The sequence below is a fragment of the Colias croceus genome, chromosome 15, assembly GCF_905220415.1.
Source record: "Colias croceus chromosome 15, ilColCroc2.1".
Taxonomy (NCBI): Eukaryota; Metazoa; Arthropoda; class Insecta; order Lepidoptera; family Pieridae; genus Colias; species Colias croceus.
In genome coordinates, this window is record NC_059551.1 from 3,105,081 (window position 1) to 3,127,887 (window position 22,807).

General features: G+C 34.5%; 1 protein-coding gene across 1 annotated transcript in view; it reads right to left on the reverse strand.

Annotated features, from left to right (window-relative positions):
- Positions 1–22,807, reverse strand: part of LOC123697775 (kinesin-like protein unc-104) — an 87,263-nt gene that overhangs the window by 44,699 nt on the left and 19,757 nt on the right. The window contains exon 3 of the mRNA XM_045644316.1: positions 1,437–1,596. Coding sequence (XP_045500272.1) covers positions 1,437–1,536 — 100 coding nt within the window. The 5' untranslated portion in view covers positions 1,537–1,596. The remainder of the gene's footprint in view (positions 1–1,436; positions 1,597–22,807) is intronic.

The following is a 22,807-nucleotide window of genomic DNA, read 5'->3' on the forward strand; positions in this document are numbered from 1 at the left end:
CTTTTCAACCCTTCTGTACAATATTAAAATTGCGAAAAAAGCGATCCATAGCTTTGTATTAAAACATATGGACATGATACAAGACCGTATGACCCAAAGATTATGTCAAAGTATCACCACATGAGTTCCCACAAGGAAACTATCGATCGTCTCACAAAAGTGCTCTAAGAATAGCCCTTTACAAAGGTGAATTTTATTTAAGAGCGCTAATACAATTTCTTAACGGTCGCCCGAAGGTCGACGGAAGGTTCTCGAAAGGTTTTACTGCTATATAAACGCCACTCTTCATTACCGGCACGACGCTAACTTAAAAAGACGTTCGGAATTTTTGATAAATTAGATAAGGTTCTCTCATAAACATTCATTTAGGGGCCATTAACGTCAGCTTAATGTTGGCAAATACTTCAATTTTTTCACAGAAAGCATTATAAGCATTATTACAACTTATGTTTTACAGTGATGTGTGGTGTGATAAACATGACTATGAACAATATTGTTTGCTATTTATGTTACAGTTATAATCTATAATATTATTATTCTATAATTTATTTTTCTTCCGTGCACTAGAGCTCAAGATGTAATAGCCAATATCGGATTATGTTAAAGATAAGTGATTCAGTTAAAAAAAAGTAATAAGAACTAGGGGTAGTGGGTAGAACTAGCTACCCTTATTATATTCATACATATATATAAAATGGTAAATACTCAATATTATCGATGTAGATATTCCATAAGGTCACATTGAAATTTTAATTCTGTCTCAGCTAAACTTAGCCCATAAGCCGATATTGAAATTCGTGTAATTTAAATATATGGTAATGAGGCAAGCGGCTTTCAAGTTTCAAGAGCTTTGGCCTTTGAGCACAACTTTTCATGTACCTAACACACACGATAAGCCGAGATAAATTTGTGTGGATTATCATTTCAGCGTAAGTCACTTCTCTTATACTTATATTATAATTATTCTGGAAACATTTAATCATTTTTGATGAGTTATTTTGTGCCTTTAAAAGCATTTGACAATACCTTAGACTCATCTAGTAGGCAAGTATGCATTTACTTTTTTCATATCAAAAACTTCTGAAGCATATTTTACAAGTCAATCACTCGTCCACCCCTAAAGCTAATTTCCGATCAATTCTTCTTATAATCCAAGTATTTTCCGTCTACTTCTTTTGTTGTGTGCTTATCTCGAAATTTCTATTCGACTATTACGTCACAAATACAGATTTCGATTTATAAAGAGGACAGATTTTATTGCTTGTTTGTTTTTAACTGAAAACATGATCGAATTTAAAAATTCTATCACCATAAGTCACATCATTAAATAGACTATTTTTCATCTCGAATCAAACCGTATCAACCCGGATGAGCTAGTACCTACATCCATCGTATTATTATATCTATCATATTTAGTATTTTCAAATCAATCTCACCTGTAGTATTGCCGGACATCTCTATAATGCACTTGCACTCCCTCGCTATCTCCCGGGAGTTGAAGGGGCGGACCCTCACCGCCACCTTCACAGACGACATGGCGGCTGCTTATCGAACCACGGGTGCCACTAAAGCATCGGTACTGGCGCCAATTTTCACCTGGAACAAGAGGTTTTTGGTTTATAAAGGAAATAATATTGTTTGGAATAGTGTAGAGAAGGAAAGTTAAAGTTTCGATGTCTCTACATAGTCTCTCGTTTCTTTAATAATAAAGCATATTTCTTCATAATCAATACCGTGTAAATTCATAAATTCAGATAAAAACACCTCTATCTGCAATGTTTTCTATGAAGAAAATATCAAAACCGTCTTAGAAATGTAATTTCCTATTTAAGTGTTTCTTATATTATGTATCAATGGTTACTATTAAATCAAAAATAACAAGTAAAATTCAAAAACAGTTTATAACAACGTTTCCGAATAAGCTTCCGAATTATGAAAACAAAATATTCATAAGCTTTCGAATTATGAATACAAAATGTTCAAAAAGGATGCAATCCAGCTCCAGTCAAGTAAATTCAAAGCACATCTGCACTAATTTCATCTTTATCCATTACCCTAATTATAAGTGACCCACTTATATAATGACAAGAATCTGAACTGTATTACAGGACGAAGATGTAAAGAATTCAACCCATTCCTTGACCTACTTTCAAGAGGAGGATCATGGTCGATACATTGCAATTTGCAGTCTATTGCGTAGTATGAAAAGCTAAATTAAAACTAACATTATTACGTATACTATTATAAACTAGATTAATACTATTTGATAGAAAGGCTTGATTAGATATTGATTACAGATTTAAATGGTTCAGAGAATAAAAATTATTATCAAAGTGTTGGGATTCATTTGCGATGGATGTGTAAATTTTATATGAGTTTTTATATTTAATTTCATATTAATTTGATTATGTTTAACTCAATTATGTAGTGTAAACTGTATTACGTTTTAATAATTATTTTTAATTTTTAAACAAATTTATCGATCTTGAAAAATAAAAAGGATAAATTCCAAAACTAAACCTATCTTCAACATGTATGTTTTGTTAACGAAGAAAAGACCTTGTATTATTTGTTACGTAATCAACATAAAGAAAAGTAAATAAACAAAAAATATGTCCATATTTTCATCATTACAAATACTATCGATTGCTTTTTTTTTGTATTTGGATAAAAATAATGTATTGAATTTATGATTCTTTAGTTCAGTTATTGCTTTATCATAATAAAAAAATATTATTCATGTTCTGTGAAAGTTTCATCAATCATTACGTACCTACAATTTTAAAATATTTATCGATCCCACAAACTCTAATAGGTTTAGATTACAGTAACAATAAATAGATAATGCAATATAAAATATAAATCGTTGTTTTATTTTAAAGTAACAGCTAAAGAGCCGTTAGGTCCGGTCCGTTACGCTCTACCTAATATGTGCCGAATGCGCCAGCGTCGGCCTCAACAAACATTCGGAAAGGTCATTGATTATTGATTTTATTAAAACTCATTATTAGACAATTTCCAATAAGACGTCATCAACATAAAAAACCTCTACCTACCACTTGTGACGTAACAAAACAAAATCCAAAATAACACTGAATAAAAACGACACTTCCACAACGCAAACAAATTTCACATTTTCAAAAAACTATCACGAACACTGGAATCTAAATAACTAGGGCCATTTTAATACAGCTTAAAACACAATGCCTAAGTGATTGTTTTCATGAAAGCGCTCGGCGCACTGTAGTCTCCGACGGTCGGTTGAACACAGAATCGAAAGTATCCACGCCACGGCCGCTGCACTCCTCACGCACTTACGTAACATGCACTGCAACCTAAATCTTCTAATCCGAAACGCCTGCAAAACTTCACGAGATCGAAGAGGCAGCCATAAAACGTGTCGCAAAGATGACTCACCGCCCTCACTAACGCCATCTACCCCTAAAGTTCCAGATCTGAGCACTTCGAGAGCCTAACCTTGGGGGCCGGCGGAGGCTCCGCGGCAGAGAATGGTCTAGAACTTACCCTGGTCTAGGGGACGAGGGTGTGAGTTGGATGCGCTTGCTAGGGTTTGTTTTCGAAGGTTTAGAGCGTGGTGCTCAAGTCAAGTCGCAGCGTCGGCCGGCATAGCGTCGCCGTTGGGTGCGCGATGCGACTGCGGGACGACGGCGAAGGCAATGGCGGAGCCTCGGCGGCGCATGCGCGAATCCATTCCAGGGCCTTCGATCTACGTCCGAGGTGCGCGGAAGTGTCGCCGCGCATCCTACACCGCAAATAACGTTAACATCTACACAACTCGAACATTTAAAATGTTCTTCTCCCACGACACAGCCGAATCACCCTTATTACTTTTTCATTACATATTTGGTACGGGAATAATTGATGAGGAGATAAATGTAAAGTCTATAAGTCAATATATAAGCATACATTTCTCCTGGGAATTTCCATCTTCTCCATTTTTCAGCATGTTATATTTACACCATAAACGCTATTACGTTTATATTATTACCTTGATTCCGTAACGGTAACCTCCCCTATTTTTTAAAGTAGCAATTTTGTGCCAAAAAGAACAACTGTAACTAATTTGACTAATTTATGTGACGATTGCTAGTAGTCCCACATTTTAATTCTAAAAAAAAAACATGCATTTTTAACGAAAGTTCGCGTCGTAACAACATAAAAAGTAATATATTTGAAAAATACATATCATTATGATTGATCTACGGTATGAACAAACTATACGTATTTAAGTAACACGGAAATATTGATTGCTGAATAAGATTTTCAGCTGCATGTAGACTGCGTGCTTGAGCTCCATGCAGTTGATTTCCACTATCATGACATAAAACCAAAGACACTTCTTTTCACATAACAGTCTAATAAGAAACATCTACTCTAAAACACCGACATCCAAGAAAAATTATACCATATCCAATCCAATCCCTTTCTCAAAAGGATAAGCCGATTCCTCAAACGCCTTTGACGTTCATGAAATGCATGATATTATTCACGTTCCGTTGATCAAGGGAAGGACATAGGTCAAGAAAACGATGAATTTAAAACCGGACGATGACGCAATAACATCGTATCGATCGAAGATTACCCTTAGCCTGGAGTGGGGGTAATAGTTCGATTTAGTTTTGTCTAAGCTGTAATTGTTTCAACAAAGAACATGCGTATTTCTACTGAAACAAAGACGAAGGCTCTATCTTTGTTGTCTGGTAGTATGCACTGTGGGTATGCACTTTTCTCCTGACAAGCATGTAAATTGTAAATAGATTGTCTGGCTCGGTTTATAATGGAATATGAATAAATTTATTGGAACTTCAACAACGTTCTATTAATATGCATTTATGCGAAGTCTTAAGGTATTGCAAGTAACATGATAAATGTTAAGGTCTGGATGTCAGTTCATGAAAAAATTATAGTCGACAAAAAATTCGTCTAGGTACTTTTCATATGAAAGCAAATACCACCTATAAAAATAAAAATTTCAATATATTTTTGTAAAACGTAAATTTTAAAGCGGCATTTCAAACATAGCCTCGGCAGAAAATGGCACGTGGTGAATAACGGAGGAGGGTTGAGTACCCTTCAAATAAGAAAAATCACTGTGAGTCAGAATAACAAATGAAAACCCATGTAACGTGTAGAATTTTTCAACTTAAAATATTTAATTGGATATCTGAATCACGATGTTCCTTAGATTATCATTTAAGAGAACAAAATTAATAAGATCTGAGTGTTAGAAGAATAGATTAGAATAAAATTTCGCATAAATTTTCAAATTAATTTATACGAGGATCACCCGATTATATAAATTTTAATTTCTCATTATAACAATTATTATTTCGTTCCCATGCATGTATCACTATAATAGATACCGCAAATTGACTTTGCAATGCATAAATAATACTTAGCATCGCGAAACGTGTAGGGATCACTTAATATATAGGTAAGAGCCCACTGCGTAGATTAATAAATATTTTTAACATTATCATGGCAAATATATGACGCATATTTAATATTCAAGTTGTGTTCTAACAATGGAAAAATTCAATCACATTAGTTTCATTCAGCCAAAAAAAGCCAGTTTCAGTCTAGTCATATAGAATCAATCGTATGACTCAGTCACACTTGGTACAGAGCCATTTTCCAAATACAATTGGCATGTTCTCATGTTTGACCTCGTAAAGTAGCAGCCATCAAAGATTTTTCACATAGAGTTCACTGTCGAGGCTTTTATACCACTTTATAGCTGCATAAATCAAAATTTAAATTCACCGAACTTAACCGTACAGTTTTCAATGGCCTTTGTTCGTAATGCACTATATGCTGCGATAATGTAGCACACTTTTTATTTTTATTTTCATAAAATTCTCCGTAAAACCGCAATGAATAGTTATGATAGAAGCATTCATGATGACACTTTTAAACTATTTCACAATCTAATTCCAATTAATAATAATTATTGTCATACTCTTACAAGTCGTGCAACTGAAATCGAGAAAAATATCATATCGAATAATTGAAGAAGTGTAAACCAAGTGATAATCAAGTCAGTGATTCTCTGATCAATAAAAATAAAAACTATATCGAACTATTCAAATTTTCCACTAGATTTATCATTAGCCGCAGCTAAGTGATAAGACACTCAAACATTTTTTTGGTATTCATTTTCCAAGCATGTGAAAAAAGCCGCACATTCAAGACACATCATTAGTAGATCCGCGGAAAACGTCCAACTAATACCTTATAAATAAAGCACTCAAGCCCCAATCGCCACACGATCTATCATACTGAGGTCAAGTTTGCAATTTACTGGCTTTTGTTTTACTTCAGGAACAAGGGTCGACTCCGATGGGATTTAATAACAAAAATGCTATGGAATTGAACTTCGACCTGTCGTTCTACTTACGCTCTCCCTGCGGAATGCGAGTGCCTCGTGTAGGACATTTTAAGCCACCCTGTGTTGATAAAAATGTTCAAACTCAAACACAAAATCGTTAGTTTTAAGAAAAATGTGTAGGAAACTCGATAGTTCTTAACTTTTTTTATTAATTAAGGATTTCATTATCTTGCTTTTGAACCGAATAAAGTGCTATGACGTAGGTAGGAGATCTAAGTGCGTCTAAGAGTCGCGTTAAATCTATTATGGCTAAAATAGACTAACACAATTGCGTGTTTGAAAAGGACAAAGATCACAACTCTAATTATTTTCTCAAACAATTTGAACTTGATTTAGTAAATCAAGTTCCCAGAGCAGGCATCTATTATGAATTTGGTTCATATTATTTATAATACGTGGTAAGTAATTCTATATCTTCAATAAGACAAACTATGAGTCATTTAAAACCCATCAATATACAGCAGTAAGTCAACTTGTGATAACCTTGACCATCTAATAGACTAACAATTAGATAGTGACGGTAATATGAGAAATATATGTTTTAACCACCCCTTTTTACTAGGATTCTGTACATGAGTCTCAATTACACTTTTAATAGTCAAATGATAATATTAATTAGTAAATTGATGGTAATTTTTAGTATTATAATGACCATTTTGTGACATAAATATTGTCCTTCATCATAAGACGCATAAATATTACCGAGAGAGCACATAAACCTTAGGGAATTAATAAAAGATCTAGACGACGCGGACGGACGTCGAGGATTTATACTTCCTCGAAAAATAAATATATTTATATTTTAAATACATATACAGCAGCAGCAAAACTGGATAAAATTCATCTAATTATCCTTGATAACAAAAATGTTATGTACCTATACTTTCATCAAATGAACACATGACACACGTCTTACACCTATCTATTGTCTTATGTAAATTATCCCTTTTTGTATTAACTTTATTACCTTCAAAAATAATACCATTTAAATTTGAAACTAAAGCCTATCCAATGTACTACTTGTATACGTAGTATATTATTATTAGTCTGTGGTACTACGTTTGAATTCAGCTATGGAACTCGTTGAAGTGCTATAAACAGGCAACCGGCGCGCCGCGTCAATTTGTTGCCCAATTAGTGGATGTTGGAAATTTTCCTCGGCTCTAAAACGTAACTGAACAAATAGCAAGTTTACCGTGGTGTTATACAAAAAATCTTTGATTTCACAAAATTATTTGATTGGTGTTGTATTAATTCTGGAATTGAACTGGAGCTAATTCTTTCTTATTTCGATGTAGTTATGTGCAGTTTATTTTTGTTATGTTGAAAATGCGGAAATGCTGAATTCAAAGAAATTAATATGTTTATATACCATATTCTCTTCAACTTTACGTTTAAAACGAACCAAGAAATCCTACAGTTCACTTCAAGAAAGCACTCTATTGCTACGTCTTCATAAAAACTTCAATATTTCTTCCAAAAGAAGCTAAAACAAGCTAGATTAAATCCATGCAGACAAAGTTTATTTGTTCTGCGAAACTCGCCACTAGACAAACAGACCCGGGGCAATTGATTAAGTTATCTCTTTCAGTGTTATATAAACAACGAGTTATATTCCTAAATCTTGTTATATATTCACAATATAATTCTAATTATCTTATAAAATAACGATTTGAAAAAAGGTACATGTAGAATATGTAGAGTAAGTAAGTATTCATAATTAAAGCTGATAATTGCAATTAATGTGAATATGTTAATTAATAATTTACTATTTTACTCCTAACAACACTGACATCTCTGCTTGATAAGACCGGTAGTGAACGAATTATCTTTTTTTTTCAAAGATTTGTTTTCCCATAGAATCAGAATTCAATATTTTACAAATATGTAATTATTAAAATGAACATAATGAACTTTAAATATATTATGATTTCTGTAACAGTTAGGCCCAGTTTCGCCATTCTCCTTTTAACAAAATTAAGAACCTTCAAACGCATCTTCAACTAACTCATCTTTGTTAAAAAAAAGATAAATCTGCATATAGCATAATATAGCTCGACGACGACGTTCCAATTTCAAATTCGAATTTATCTTGCCCTCTGTTTGTCAAAGAATAGGAGCACAGATGTAATAACGTGGAATACATAACCGTAAACTCCTCTGTATCCAGAGCGAGGTTTCAAGTTGCACCCGCAATAATCCTTGAGCTCTATCGCAGTCGGCCACAAGGCTGCAGCCTTCGGGGCTAACACGCCTTTGTTCTTATAACTCACCGACTTACATCCGTCTTTATATCGGAAGAACAGTTAAGTTACTTTGCAGCGCTTGGTCAAAAGTATAAAACAAAATATAGAGGATATGTGGGAATGAAGATAGATCGAACAATAACCATTGAACTGGATATAATTTTAAGTCTGTTTGTGAAAAGATATATATATAAAAGTATTTTCATAAATATTGAATACGCGTCATGTATTAGTATGGATACGAAGTGGGTGTAAAGTATTAGAATATTCACAAAAGTAAGAAAACTGTCTACGTCTAGATCCACGAGACTATTCGGCAAAATAAATGGAGTACTTAAGCACCAACTTGAAAAGCCGAACTTGGCAAGCAATAGAAAAAAATAGCGTAAATTTTGTGTTAAACGCTTACTTTTTTATTTTAAAACATTAAAAGACGTTTCAATTTAAAATGTGTTTAAAAATAACGAGACACAGTGCCTTAGCACTTCACGCCTTTACTACCAATTATTATATTCAACTTGGTAGCTTCGATTGATCCAGCGACTTGAGACCAATATACAACGAAAATGTGAAGTAAGTATCTGACTAATTTTCACAAAAAAATACAGAAATGTCGTCATAACAGAATTAAGTTTAAACAACAGTCGGACCAAACAAAAATAGGGCTGCATAAACTTTTTAGTAAAAATAAAACCTGCTAAATTCCTAACTAACTCCATGATAATTGACGTTTCTGATCAAATTGGAAAATATAAAGTAGCGTCTCGAATAATTTAATAAATATTGTTCTATAAAAGTTTGCGTAGGCCAAAGGTTAGGAGTGCACGATCAATCCACGTCACTCAGACCTCCTCTGTATGCTCTAAATGAGAATCAATTTATCTACTTGGAAACAATTCTTTTGCAGAATATATTTGAAGAGCCTTCTTTTAAAACTTTGTTAGTAATATATTCATTTGTTTGTAACACAAATTGATTTTTCTAAATGCTTATGAAATGTATAAATAATAAAGAAATTCTTGACGCGGTATGAAGTGAGTACCTGGCGAAATTATGTATAGAGTACATAATATAAATACCCAGGAATCCTAGGATATCTAAACGAAGTCCAATCCAAGTGTGATCAAACAATTGAATATATATCCCCAGCTACCTAGGTTAGACAGATTAATAACAAAATATTAAATATTGATCTACTACTAAAATCGACAACAATGTATTTATTTGAGATAATGTTGATAACTGTAGGCTTTATCGTTAATTTGAACCATCATACTTCAGTTTCTAATTTTAGTGATAATAGCTGATATATCTACAGATATCCATATCAAACAACCATAACGAGACATACTCCAGATATATATATATCTATACGATTTTACAAAATGTATTCAGAGATATTTTTATGATATGTATTATGTATTATACGAATTAGCTGCATAATTATTTGGCGTATCAATAAAAAGCAAACAAGAAATCATCCTGAACTTGCAAATAGTAAAATTGCACAAGCTTTTCCTAATCTGAAACATACAGTTTAAGATAAAATCAATCATTTATTCAACAATTCAACAAATCTGATTATACGATTACCAAAAAACTGCCTCCACATTTTTTAATGAAAATTTAACTCTCATAGAGAATAATTTATACAAATGCGACTGTCTTATAAAACAAACTCAAACTCAAACTCAAACTCAAACATTTATTTATTCAATTAGACTTCTTCGAGAAGCACTTTTGAAACGTCAATACATATTTTTAACATTTACCACCGATTCGGAAAGCAGTATCTATGGAGAAGAATCGGCAAGAAACTCCATAGTTGCTCTTTTAAATCATTTCAGTATTACAATTTAATTTTACAAAATATGTAAGTAACTGTACGTATATATCATAATATGCCAAAGAACTGTCCTGTGGTTTTTACGCGACAACCCTCCATGGGTTTTTATCTTCCATATATTCCTTAATGCTGTAATAGGCTCTCTGAACTAATACGTTTTTTATATAATTTTTAAATTTAGCACTACTGAACTCTTTAATACTATGAGGAATTCTGTTGTAAAAAAGTATACCTTGGCCCATAAATGAATTTTTAACTTTAGCTAACCGGTAAAATGGCATTTCAATTTTATTTCGGTTCCTTGTGCCATAACGGTGTCTATCTCCTACTCTTGTGTGTAAGTCTGCGTTTTTGTGTACATATAAAATATTATTAAATATATACTGTGATGGTACTGTGAGGATACCAGTATTCTTAAAGAGATCTCTTAGTGAGTCCCTAGCACGTAAATTATATATAGAGCGTATGGCTCTTTTCTGTAATATAAATATAGTTTCTATATCTGCAGCCCTGCCCCATAGCAGAATTCCATAGGACATAATGCTATGAAAGTAGCTAAAATAAACCAATCTAGCCGTGTCTTCATCGGTGAGATGCCTTATTCATAAACACATAAATAACACATAAACTTAACTTAGTTTTCATACGCTCTAACCTACTAAATATTTAAATTCATATAGAATACAAATTACGTTACTTTAATATTAGCTTTTGCTTAGAATTTCAGCGGGCATATTCACATAACTAGACTTCGTTTTATGTACTTACCTACTACTAGTTCAGGATACATCGCCCATTTTTGCAAGTGACTACTATCAAGCTAATTTTCCGTTTGTAGCTTTATTTTGATGAGACGCCCAATCATTTCGTGTACGAAAGTCTCGATTGTGGTAGCTAACAGAAATAACAAGGATAAAAATTTTTTATTTGATGGTTCTCAAATATTTATTTTTTAACTGAATTTTTTTTTGTTCAATCTCAAGATAATTACCTAAATTATTCGAAAAAATAGTTGTCCTACAAAATCTATGGTTGGTTAAAAGAGTCCCCCTTTCCAAAGTGTATCGATAACGAGGTCATCATAAATGATTACTAACAAGCTGATTTTTTTGTTTTCACTTAGTTAATGTTTATATAATTCAACAGACATATTGTCCTACAAATTGCGTAATAAATATTTGAGAACCATCAAATCAAAAATTTTTATCCTTGTTATCTCTGTTAGCTACTACAATCGAGAGTTTCGTACACGAAATTATTCGGTGTCTCATAAAAATAAAGCTACAAACGGAAAATCAGCTTGATAGTAGTCACTTGCAAAAATGGGCGATGTATCCTGAACTATACCATTTATTCGTTTGGATCTAGATACATCTCCGCAGCTGAAAGATTAAATTTTAACCCTTATACAGGCTGATAAAGATCACATTAAAATTTGGGGTAAATGTCGATGACAGCAATAGAGGTCGACCAACCGGCGAGATCAAGTGATCGTTGGGCACATTACAGCCGGGAATCTGGGTCGCAATTATGGCCTGGCCTAACTACCGGTACCTTTTGATGCCATCGTAAAACACCAGACTTTGATACATGTACCTACATTTAATTGCATCAGCACCTGAATACTAAATACACTGTCTATTACACCGCTCTATATAATTGGCTGATGTGAAGAGAGATGTACCATTATGTAAACGTAGTCTCATAAAGAAACATGTTTTCATACTTAGACCTAAATAGCATGTGTTGTAAAGCTTTTATATCCACTTTACCTTTTAAATGTTAATACAGGCTATAGGATAGAACAAAGGCAATATTCGTACTACGGCAACATAACCCAAATGTAAATTGTTACTTTTAGCTGGAAGGGAAGTGAAAGAAAATAGCGAGTAATGGAAAAGTTTCAATTTCGCAAAGTGATTAGTTTTCATTACATGAGTTTAATGATCATTTATTACGCAGAACAGTCGCTACATTAATTTGTATATTCCTTTTAACTGAAGAGACACAGTAATATCATTCGTAACAAATTGTAGGTGTAATATCAACACCGCATATATAAGAAATAGTAATGTTAGAGCCTAGAGGAAAGTCGATCGTGTTCCCGAGCCTTTAAGAATATGTAGGCTCCTAAGGGCGCGTTTATATGACACGGAATGTTACAGCGTGTCGGCCGCGCGGCGGAAGTACGGTGACCGCGCGGCCGCAAGAAATTTTTCGCGTCGTCTAACTGCAGCCTAAGGGTTCATACGCACTATGCGGGTAGCCGCGTTGCGGGTAGCCGTCCGGCTGACCGCAAGCACAATATGTACGTAATATTCATTTCTATGCGCACTGCGATGCGGCTACCCGCAGACCGCTCCGGTTGCTCGGAGAGCTGCGGCCCGAGTGACGGCCAGCCGGACGGTTGCTATACGCACTGTGCGGTTCAGTCTGCGGCTGCCCGCCATTGAGCGAGTGTGTGCACGTGGTTGCAAAATGCTTGCTCTCATCTCGTGTTTGCAAATAAGGATGCACCCAGTACTTCTTTCTTTGCTTTTCTTCTATACGTAACGTGTGTAAATGTAGTAAATAGCTGCAACTTCTTCCATTTCCATCTTTGAAATGGATCGACATGACCGCAAATCGCAACGGTTCTTCAACCGCACTATGCGGGTAGCCGCATTGCGGGTAGCCGTCCGGCTGGCCGCATTCGCAACCGCATCCTGCGGTCAGCCGGACGGCTACCCGCAATGCGGCTACCCGCATAGTGCGTATGAACCCTAAGAGTACAAAAGAATTATTTCAAATGAAAGCATTGAGTACATTTTCGAAGTGTATAATTTTCGCTCACTTATAAGTGAGATAGTACCTCTATGATATCTACGAGTAAACTGCGTGTTTTATTAACAACCAATTAAAAATAAAAAAACACTGCTGGCTCCAGCTAGCCTATTTTTTCTTGGTAGTTTATCTTAGCGTTATATTTTCAACAAGGCGTAGTATTATTAACGACAAAAAGCATCATATGCATCCAGGGCGGAACGGGTAGTACTATCAGCAACATTTCATCAAATAGATCTTCAGGTTTTCTATACTTTAAATATATACCAGTTCCAAGATGGCCGCTTAGCCAGTGATTATCAGTAATTTTAATATGCTTATCAAATTTCAATCCAGCAAAAAAGGATTAGGTCCTTTTTGCTTCACCTTAACACGATACAATATACTTAATAAGGACATAATTTGGTTTGAAGCGGTCATATCGCCTTAAGCAATCTTGGCTATTTTCGTAGCTTAAAAAACCACTTCTGTAATTGCACGCTGAGTTGTATTCCTTTTTATTGCTTTAAAACGAGCTTTATGTAATAAAAAAAGCTCAAAAATGTATTTTCACCGCAGGTGCCGCCTTTCTTCGAAGGCACTCGAATCAGGATTTTAACCCACGGCCCCCGGGGAAGGAGCCGTGGTGGGTAATGTCGGATTCTTACCGACTAAAACCCCACTGTGTTCTGTCGAGGCGCTTTAATTTGTTTCGGACCTAGAAAGACGCCTTTAATTATGAATCTTATAGAAAGATCTGATTGAACAGAAGTTTGCTTTGCAATTTTTATCTACAGTGCCAAAAGGACACGCACATGAGAGTAGATCAGAAATTCAAAAAAAATTGCTAGAAAATACATTCAAACCCGCCAAAATAGATTACATTACGATGAAAATAAAGTAAAAATTCCTTTGCAGTTTGGATTCAGTCATGGAAGGCTAAGTTACGAACTCGGAAGATCCGGTAGTCTGCAGACAATCAACCCATTAAAGACGTTACCCAAGTAATTCACAGGAGAAAGAGAGAATTGTAAAAAGTTAACTAAAACCAATCGATTTTTTATTCAAAATTTAAATTGGCTCTTTGCTGATACATTTTAAGGAAGAAATCCTTGGTCTCTGGCAATAAATAGAAACACTGAGAATGGAAAAGACGTGTCTCTTGTTTACATAAGTAAAAGGTTGTTCATTTTATACTCCGAATCGACATCGGCCAATGTAAATCTATATTTATCTTCAAACCACAATATTGGATATTATTTGGTGTTATCTTACATGTTACCAGTTTCTATATCAGTACCGAAGTCCATAGTCCGTGCCATATGGTGCAACTTATACCAAGTTTGAACGTTGGATAATTTAATACAAGTTAGGTTATTTCTTGATAGTTCCTGCTAGTTATTTATGCACTAACATAGTGTGTTATTATTAGTAGGCAGCAGTACAGATTAAGAATAAATTTTATTTATTTTTGCTATTTTATAATTAAGTTATGTATTATTTGCTGAATATAACTGGAAAAACATAGCAGTTTTGCGCCATTACTGTTAAATGGATAGCTCGATTATAGAACGTTAGATTTTCTATACCAAACTAGATTAATAGCATCAAATCAATAGAAGAAAATATGTTCTTACAACTGGCAATATGTGATATATTGGTAATGACCAGAATTGTTAGTAGGTACCTATCACATATCTGATAAGATGCAAAATATCAATAGAACCATGTTTTTCATGTTTTGGTATCTGTATAAACAACATTAGGTATACATCTTAGTTATCGCTACCCACACAGTAATGAGACATTTAGTGAAAAAATGGCATTAATTAAAAACCATTATACAATCTGCTACCGACTCAACAATGCAACAAAGTATACGTATAAAACGTAGACAATAGCGGACATTCAAGAATGTAAACGTCGGAAGTATACAGCGAAATCATGTACAAATCGATTGACGAGCGACGGGCCGGCGCCATTGGTGGGATTGTGTGACGTCACGCGCGTATCGACCACACGCCCACGTGCGCGCATGCGCCAACGCGCGAACTGCGCCGCGATTGGTCGACACCACCTGTCTAACGTCTACACTGTATTGCACGGCTCTAGTTTGTTTTGAAAGGAATCAACGGAGAAACAAAGGGTTGGATATGCGTCACGCTACCGTCTCACGTTTAATAAATATTTACTGCGACTAATCTTATTTTAATCGCCATTATTTGAAATCACAAAATGTTTTCTTTAGCTTCTTTTTCTGATATGGACTTCAAAATTTTAGAGGATTACGATTTTCATCCTGTATTAATTCTAAATATTTATTTTTTGGGGCTATTTCTGACAAAGCTGAACTTTGTTTAATGACTCCTTTTATGGATGTTAGCTGTAGTTAGTAGGGCAATCAATACGAAACAGCACACTCGTCATAGATGCATTTCCATTTGACAATAGAGATGCCTAAAATATATATGAATATCATAACAGACCCTTTTTTTAACGGAAAAAATGTCCAAACACCCCTTTCGAGTATATTGTACATCACACAACAAAAGAGTTTACGCTGCAACTTAAAATTTGGTCATAACATCACAGAAAATGCATTTCAATAAATCCCAATTACTATTTCACCTAAATTACATACTTTCACCGAAGTCACAAGGCGTAACTCGAATGCGATACACTCTCGCGTTATTATATTCACTAGAGACAGTCATTAAAAATTAAAGTTTTTAGAGTTCTGTTCATGCTTTTTCCGCTATCCATAGGTATTTCAATGGCTCGTGATTACAATATCGCGTGCCGCGACGAACAGTCGCTGTAGGCCTCACGTTAAATACTATGGTGCTTCGCCTTATTTCATCGGCAAATTACCGATAAAACAGAGTGGATAAATACCCGTATTCCATTTAGCATAGAGTTCAAAATAGATAACTTCAGTATACCAAAATACGTTGGGAAAGGTTAGTTACTGTGCTGTCGACTCGATTCTAAACGTTTCATATTGTAATTAGATTGCCTGTTCTAGTGCCTATATTCCATTCCCTCTTTAGTTAAACGTAAAACTGAAGGTATATTGAAGGAGAAGGTATATTCTACCTATCGTCTGAGATATCATAATAAAATAATTTCTGCGAACCATGCTATAAACTTATTCGAAAATTACAAATAATACTTACATCTTATACACTACTTACTACTACTTTAACACAATACTTTTTAATTTTGATACTAAACCTTCATTTGATATTGACTTAGGTACTTGGATATTTAAATAAACTTTTGATCAAATATTGAGTACTTACAAAAAAACAGTTACACATTTATTAAAGACAGACTGAAAAAAAAATGATTTCAAAATAAAATTAATTCAGAACTTCCCATTGTTCCGCGTTTATCAAGGCCCGTTCGCAAGCTTACAAACGTTAAATTAACAATCGAACAATTTAGCCAAAAGCGTTTAATTTTCATTTCTCTTGAACTAAACTTGCCGCCCACACAAATTAATAGTCAACAAACAAAAAGCAATGAACATAGATTACAATCGAGGTTTAATCCACGAATCTGCCGCCATTAACATTCCAATACCGACTAATGAAGGTTGGGAAGATACGGGCGTTTTTCGATTCTCATGCCCGATGCCTTCTATCCGACCTTTGATATTTCATCGAACCATATTTTAATCAGAATCGCTTTTACGCTCGCCAATATTTGTCATAGACTAGATGCCATAGACATTATTTGTTTCTTAGAGAGGATCTATTGTAAAGTGGTTCTATAATCTATATTCCCCAATTAAGCTTTGTTTATACATATTTGTAATTTAAATATCAGTTCAGTTCCCAAGATACGCAATTTATCCGTTCTATATATTGTGAATGTAGACTTAATGCCTGATTGCACTAAAGCTTATTGATTATGTTCATCTACTAATCACGAAGGCAGGGATACCTTATAAGCGCTTATTATATCGTAATTTAAAAGATTTACAGAATAAATCATGAAATAGCTAGTCATCAGGTTTCTGCAGCGATTTTGATACCCGCCTGTTTTATTTTTCTATAAATGCAACTTTTTGAAAGTTCAGGACTGAAATAAGCCTTCAAATAACTCAATAAAGACAATTTCAAAAAATCGAGACACAAACGATCGATAGAATGATTTAGGGTAATAAAAATTAATTAGAAACATTATCTCTAAAAGGCCTAATTAAAGGTCTCCATCACTAGCAAATACTTTTACCTAATGAATACGTCAATTTACCGCTCGTCAATAAATTCGTTTGGACGAGAGCGTGTACCTAATACCTCGCCCGGGATGCGTTGCTTACAATTTATCGTCGATTTCTTTGGATTTGCGAGTAGCACCCGTAGTATCTCAGGCGTTTTGTTTACCTTAACCCGGGATTAATGCCAGTTTCGAATCGTGAGACATGAGCTATGAGAGACCTATGGATATAGTAGTAAATCTAAGTAGGGTTGAATATAAAAAGATGGTACATATTTCATGAGTAATATTTAAATAGTTTGATACCTAGTTTTACTATAATATTTATTTTTACAAATTATTGTATTAGGTTTAAATAGTCGATGGTATTTTCTTCTTTCATATCTGCTATTTTATCGTGGCTGTTCTGTTTAGACTTCCGTCATCTACCATTATATTCAAAGTAATTAGAGTCAACATTACCGTGATAAGTAAAGTAATCAAAACGTAAACACAATAATCAAATTCCCAATCAAAATGATCGACATTCAATCATACAATCTAGATGACATTCCATCAAATTCCAGACGCTCATGAAACTTGCATTATTCATACTGGCATGATATTGGCATTTAAATTAAGAATGCACGGCACAATTGGCGGGAAATATGAACCTGGCTATAAGGGATTCCCCTTGAGCAATCAGCACTAGAATACTTTATGATTCGAACATAAACGAACAAGATACAGCAATGCGAGATAATTATTTACTTAGCGAGGGAAGTATGGTGTATTCACTGTTTATTTTAAACTAGCTGTGCTCCGCGGTTTCATCCGCATTGTTCCGCTCCTGTTGGTCTTAGCGTGATGATATATAGCCTATAGCTTTCCTCGATACATGATGGGCTATCTAACACCGAAAGAATTTTTCAAATCGGACCAGTAGTTCCTGAGATTAGCGCGTTCAAACAAACAAACAAACTCTTCAGCTTTATAATATTACTATAGATTCACTTCTTTATAGAATAATACGAGTATTGTCTATGAAACAAAATTGTTATAATTAAGTTGTCGGAAAATATTGGATAAAATTTTCTGCGTTGAAGATTAAATTGGATGTGGTACAAAGTTTTAATAAAATTTTAATTTTCCCCGAAGTTGAATTTAATTTAATAAATACCTACTCGATCCCGTGTACCGCTGGCATTCGGTCTTCTAATATAATATTATATACTAGCTTTTGCCCGCGACTTCGTCCGCGTGGAATAGTGACTTCCGGCAGAAAAGTATAGATAGCTGTGCCCGCGACTACGTCAGCGTGTAACTCCTTGTGTATTATTAATTTAAAATGTATTGGTAATATTATTTACATCAGGTTCACATGAGGCTTAAGGACCTATAGAATCAAAATACTTTAGCGCAAAGCTTCCGGGTAAACTATATTGAAAGTTGACCCGTCCGGCACGTGAACATAAAGATTTCTAGAACTGCTAACACGGGAAAGAGCAACGTATAACTGACCACGCGAGAAACAACTGACACCGAGATCTACTCCGGCAACATGAAAAGTCTGCCCTTGAGCCTTATTTATTGTCATTGCATAACACACCGATACTGGGAATTGCGTCCTTTTAAATTGGAATGGAAAATTATTTGGTATTAAGGGTATTCTGGGGATAAAGACGGTTTCTCCTGCACCGCAACCTGTTAAAATTTGAGCCTCGATTATATTTTGTTGCAACTGGGTTACTTTTAGTCGAGTTCCATTGCAAAGTTGTGGTGGTCTTAAATTTCGGAGTAGAATAATCGGAATGCCAATTTTTAAACAAATTTCGTGAGAAGGAAGTCCGGGCATATTTAAAGAATTTAAAAATTCTATCGGGTAATTAGTTGCTTCTTGTTCATCGACCATTCTATTTATTGATCTATAAACTTTGCTTTCCCCCTGTATATTCGACAGTATTTTGTTATTAATCTCAGATGCCTGGTCATTGCGAGGAGTTAAAATAGATCTTTCGCATAGCCAGGAATTGTCCCTATTTAATATATTTGTTACGTCACCGTAAACCGGCGATATAAGATGTGGTTGAGATTGCACTATACAACATAATTCAGGCGTCAGAATAAGTTTTCCTTGGTGTAGTTGTGGATAGGTACCTTCACCAATCTTTAATAATGAATCAGAAAATTGACTATCATCCGGGTTATCTCCAGTTCTCACTCGCATGTTTATAGTCAAATGCACCGATTGTATATCACGCCACAAATAAGAGCTTTTCAGGCAAGCCCTAACCTCATCAGCTCGGGTTCCCCGTGGTATTACCGGTAAGGTTTGTCGGAAATCACCACAAAATAAAACCGTGATACCGCCCATTGGTCGATCATTTTGTCTTATATCCCTTAAAGTTCTATCTACCGCTTCTACTGCTTTTCGATGGGCCATCGTACATTCATCCCATATGATTAAATTACACTCGCGTAATACCTTTGCTTTGTCGCTATTTCTTGAAATACTACAGGTTGGACTTTCCGTGCGATCTAAATCAATTGGTATTTTGAACATAGTGTGAGCCGTTTTACCTCCTGGTAGCAATGTTGCAGCTATCCCAGATGAAGCTACGGCAAGAGCTATTTTACGCTGATTTCGAACATAAGCCAATATTAATTTAGTCAAAAAGGTTTTCCCAGTTCCTCCAGGTGCATCTAAAAACCATATTGTTCCCAAATTATTTTGAACACTTCCGCACACACGGTCATAAACTGAACGTTGTTCTGCAGTCATCATTGGGACACCGTTTTCTAATGTTGTCAGCAGTTCCATTAAGTTGTAACCAATCTCTGCGGAATATTCCCTATTAGTTACCTCTCCGACTGAGGTTGGTGTTGGCAAACCATATTCACATAGTGATTTACCGCCAACTGCTGTTAACTCATCCTGAAGAGCTAATAAGCACTGATTTATGGCAAGATCACGGAAATTATCATTAGTTGTGCCTTCATCATTGTTAGATATATTTCTAAGAAAGTCTTCTGAAAATTTGTCTTTATATTTTTCCCATAATTGTACAGCATCTGACAAATTACAAAATGTAAGTAATGTTACAAATAAATGACGTAACCGTCTTGGATTATCACTAACACAGGATTCTGCTAAAGCGTCATCCCAATGCTGATCATTTTCAAGCAAATGACGCGCTTGGCAAGCTGCATGATAACTGGGATAATCCCTAATAAAGAAAATAAAATAAAATAAAATAACTCGAAAAATTAACTTTCACCTTTGTATCTCGACCATAGCAACGTTTTATTTTACAACCTTTATCTACAACTTGATCATTTGGAATTTATTATCTCTATTGTTCGAACAAAAATAAGTTGCCGACTTTAAGAACTTGAACTTTTTTGTGTACTTTTTATGTAAAACAATCGATGTACAGCTGCTAATGAGCCTTAATAAAATAAAATAAAATAAACTTGCCGACAATGTAAGTACACTATTGTTTCTTAGAAAACATTTTAGGACTATACCATAATAAATTTATGACTCACGTAAACACGTGTTTGCATTATCTGATGACGAAATTATTTTTATTTTAATTGCCATGGCTAAGTGCACGTTCTGATGAGTCTTTTTCCCAGACAGATGAAAAGAACTCTGCGAACATATTACTTATTTTCAATATCTGTATGTGCTGAACGATTACCCAGAGTAAGCGTGGGAACGGACGAAGCGCGTTTTTTGTCTTTAATGTAAGACCAAAAAAGTTTTGTAGATTGGGGTAGCAACGCAACTTATATCGGTCAGTTTCCTAGCGGTCCGCCCCGGCTTCGCCCGTGGTACATATTTACGTTTTCTCTACATAAAAACCATCCTCGTACTTCAAGGAATATAATAGAAAAGAATTATCGAAATCGGTTCAGCCGTTCACACGTGATGCCATGACAACGCGAAACGGGTGCAGACCCGCCGCCTTTTTATAGCTCCCGCCGCGAAGCGCGTCGAACGCGGCAACTGATACACAAAAATAATCCTTATGGCTGCATGATTCTGTATTCACGCGCGATGACTTATAGCGTATTTCATGTATAACTTTGGTGTTTCTACACCGATTTACATGATTCTTTTACTATAACCTGCCCAGGAGTATGAAGAATAATTGTGCCAAATTTGGTTAAAATCCGTCGTGTAGTTTTTGTTTCTATAACGAATATACAGACAGACAGACAGACAGACAGACAGACAGACAGACAAAAATTTTACTGATTGCATTTTTGGCATCAGTAGCGATCCCTTATCACCCCTTCATAGTTTTTTTTTAAATATATTTCATGTACAGAATTGGCCTCTCTACAGATTTATTATAAGTATAGATGATGATGAGAATTGAGATAGAGATAAGAGAAGTAATATTAAATTCGTTATTCGACTGAACTATGAGAATTCAACTAACAGATAACGTAGGTTTTACTCGCGTTTCCGTAAGTAGAAGAGGCTCCATCGGTCCTTATAATATCACCTTTTGCAAACAAAACGATAGCGCGATTCGATAATTCTAATTCGATACTAACGCTATCTAGTTAGGTAAAAGGAAACATTTTTATATGGTGATAAAATATTATTATGATTTTAGTGGGTGTGTAAAAATAAATCAAGCTAGTTTCACACCACACTTATGTTTATAATTAATTTTGCAACATGAAAATATACTAATTACCAAGCAATAATCATACAGATAATAGATACTGAACAAAAGTCAATGTTCATTTCGTACTAACGACATGTAAGTAATTGATGAAGAAATGATAACTATCAAAAACTTACCTTTTCTATGATAATATAACACGGCATAAATTATCTTGCTCAAATCTGTTCAAGATTATGAGGGTTTTCTTGGAACTTGCAATTGTCAAAAAATAAAAAATATTTAAATTATCATTTTCCAATAAGTGTTATTGTGTATATTTATTTAATTTTAATGAAATCTCATAGATGGTGCTGTTACAAAATCAACATTATACAACTTACTGTATTCTTTAAACTATGTTTCTCTTCCCAAGTTACTTAAATGGCGTAATTTTTATAGTGTCAATCTAGATATTGTCAAACAACATTTATATATGCGTCATTTGATTATTAATAATTTCCAATAGTTAACGTGTGTTTGATTCTTATAACATTTCATAGATGGCGCTGTTTCAAATTTGTCTTTATACTGCTAAGATTCATTTTACTGTTTCTCTGCCCAAATTACGTTTAAGTTTTTATAATGTAAAAAGAAATAAATAAATACAAAATATAAA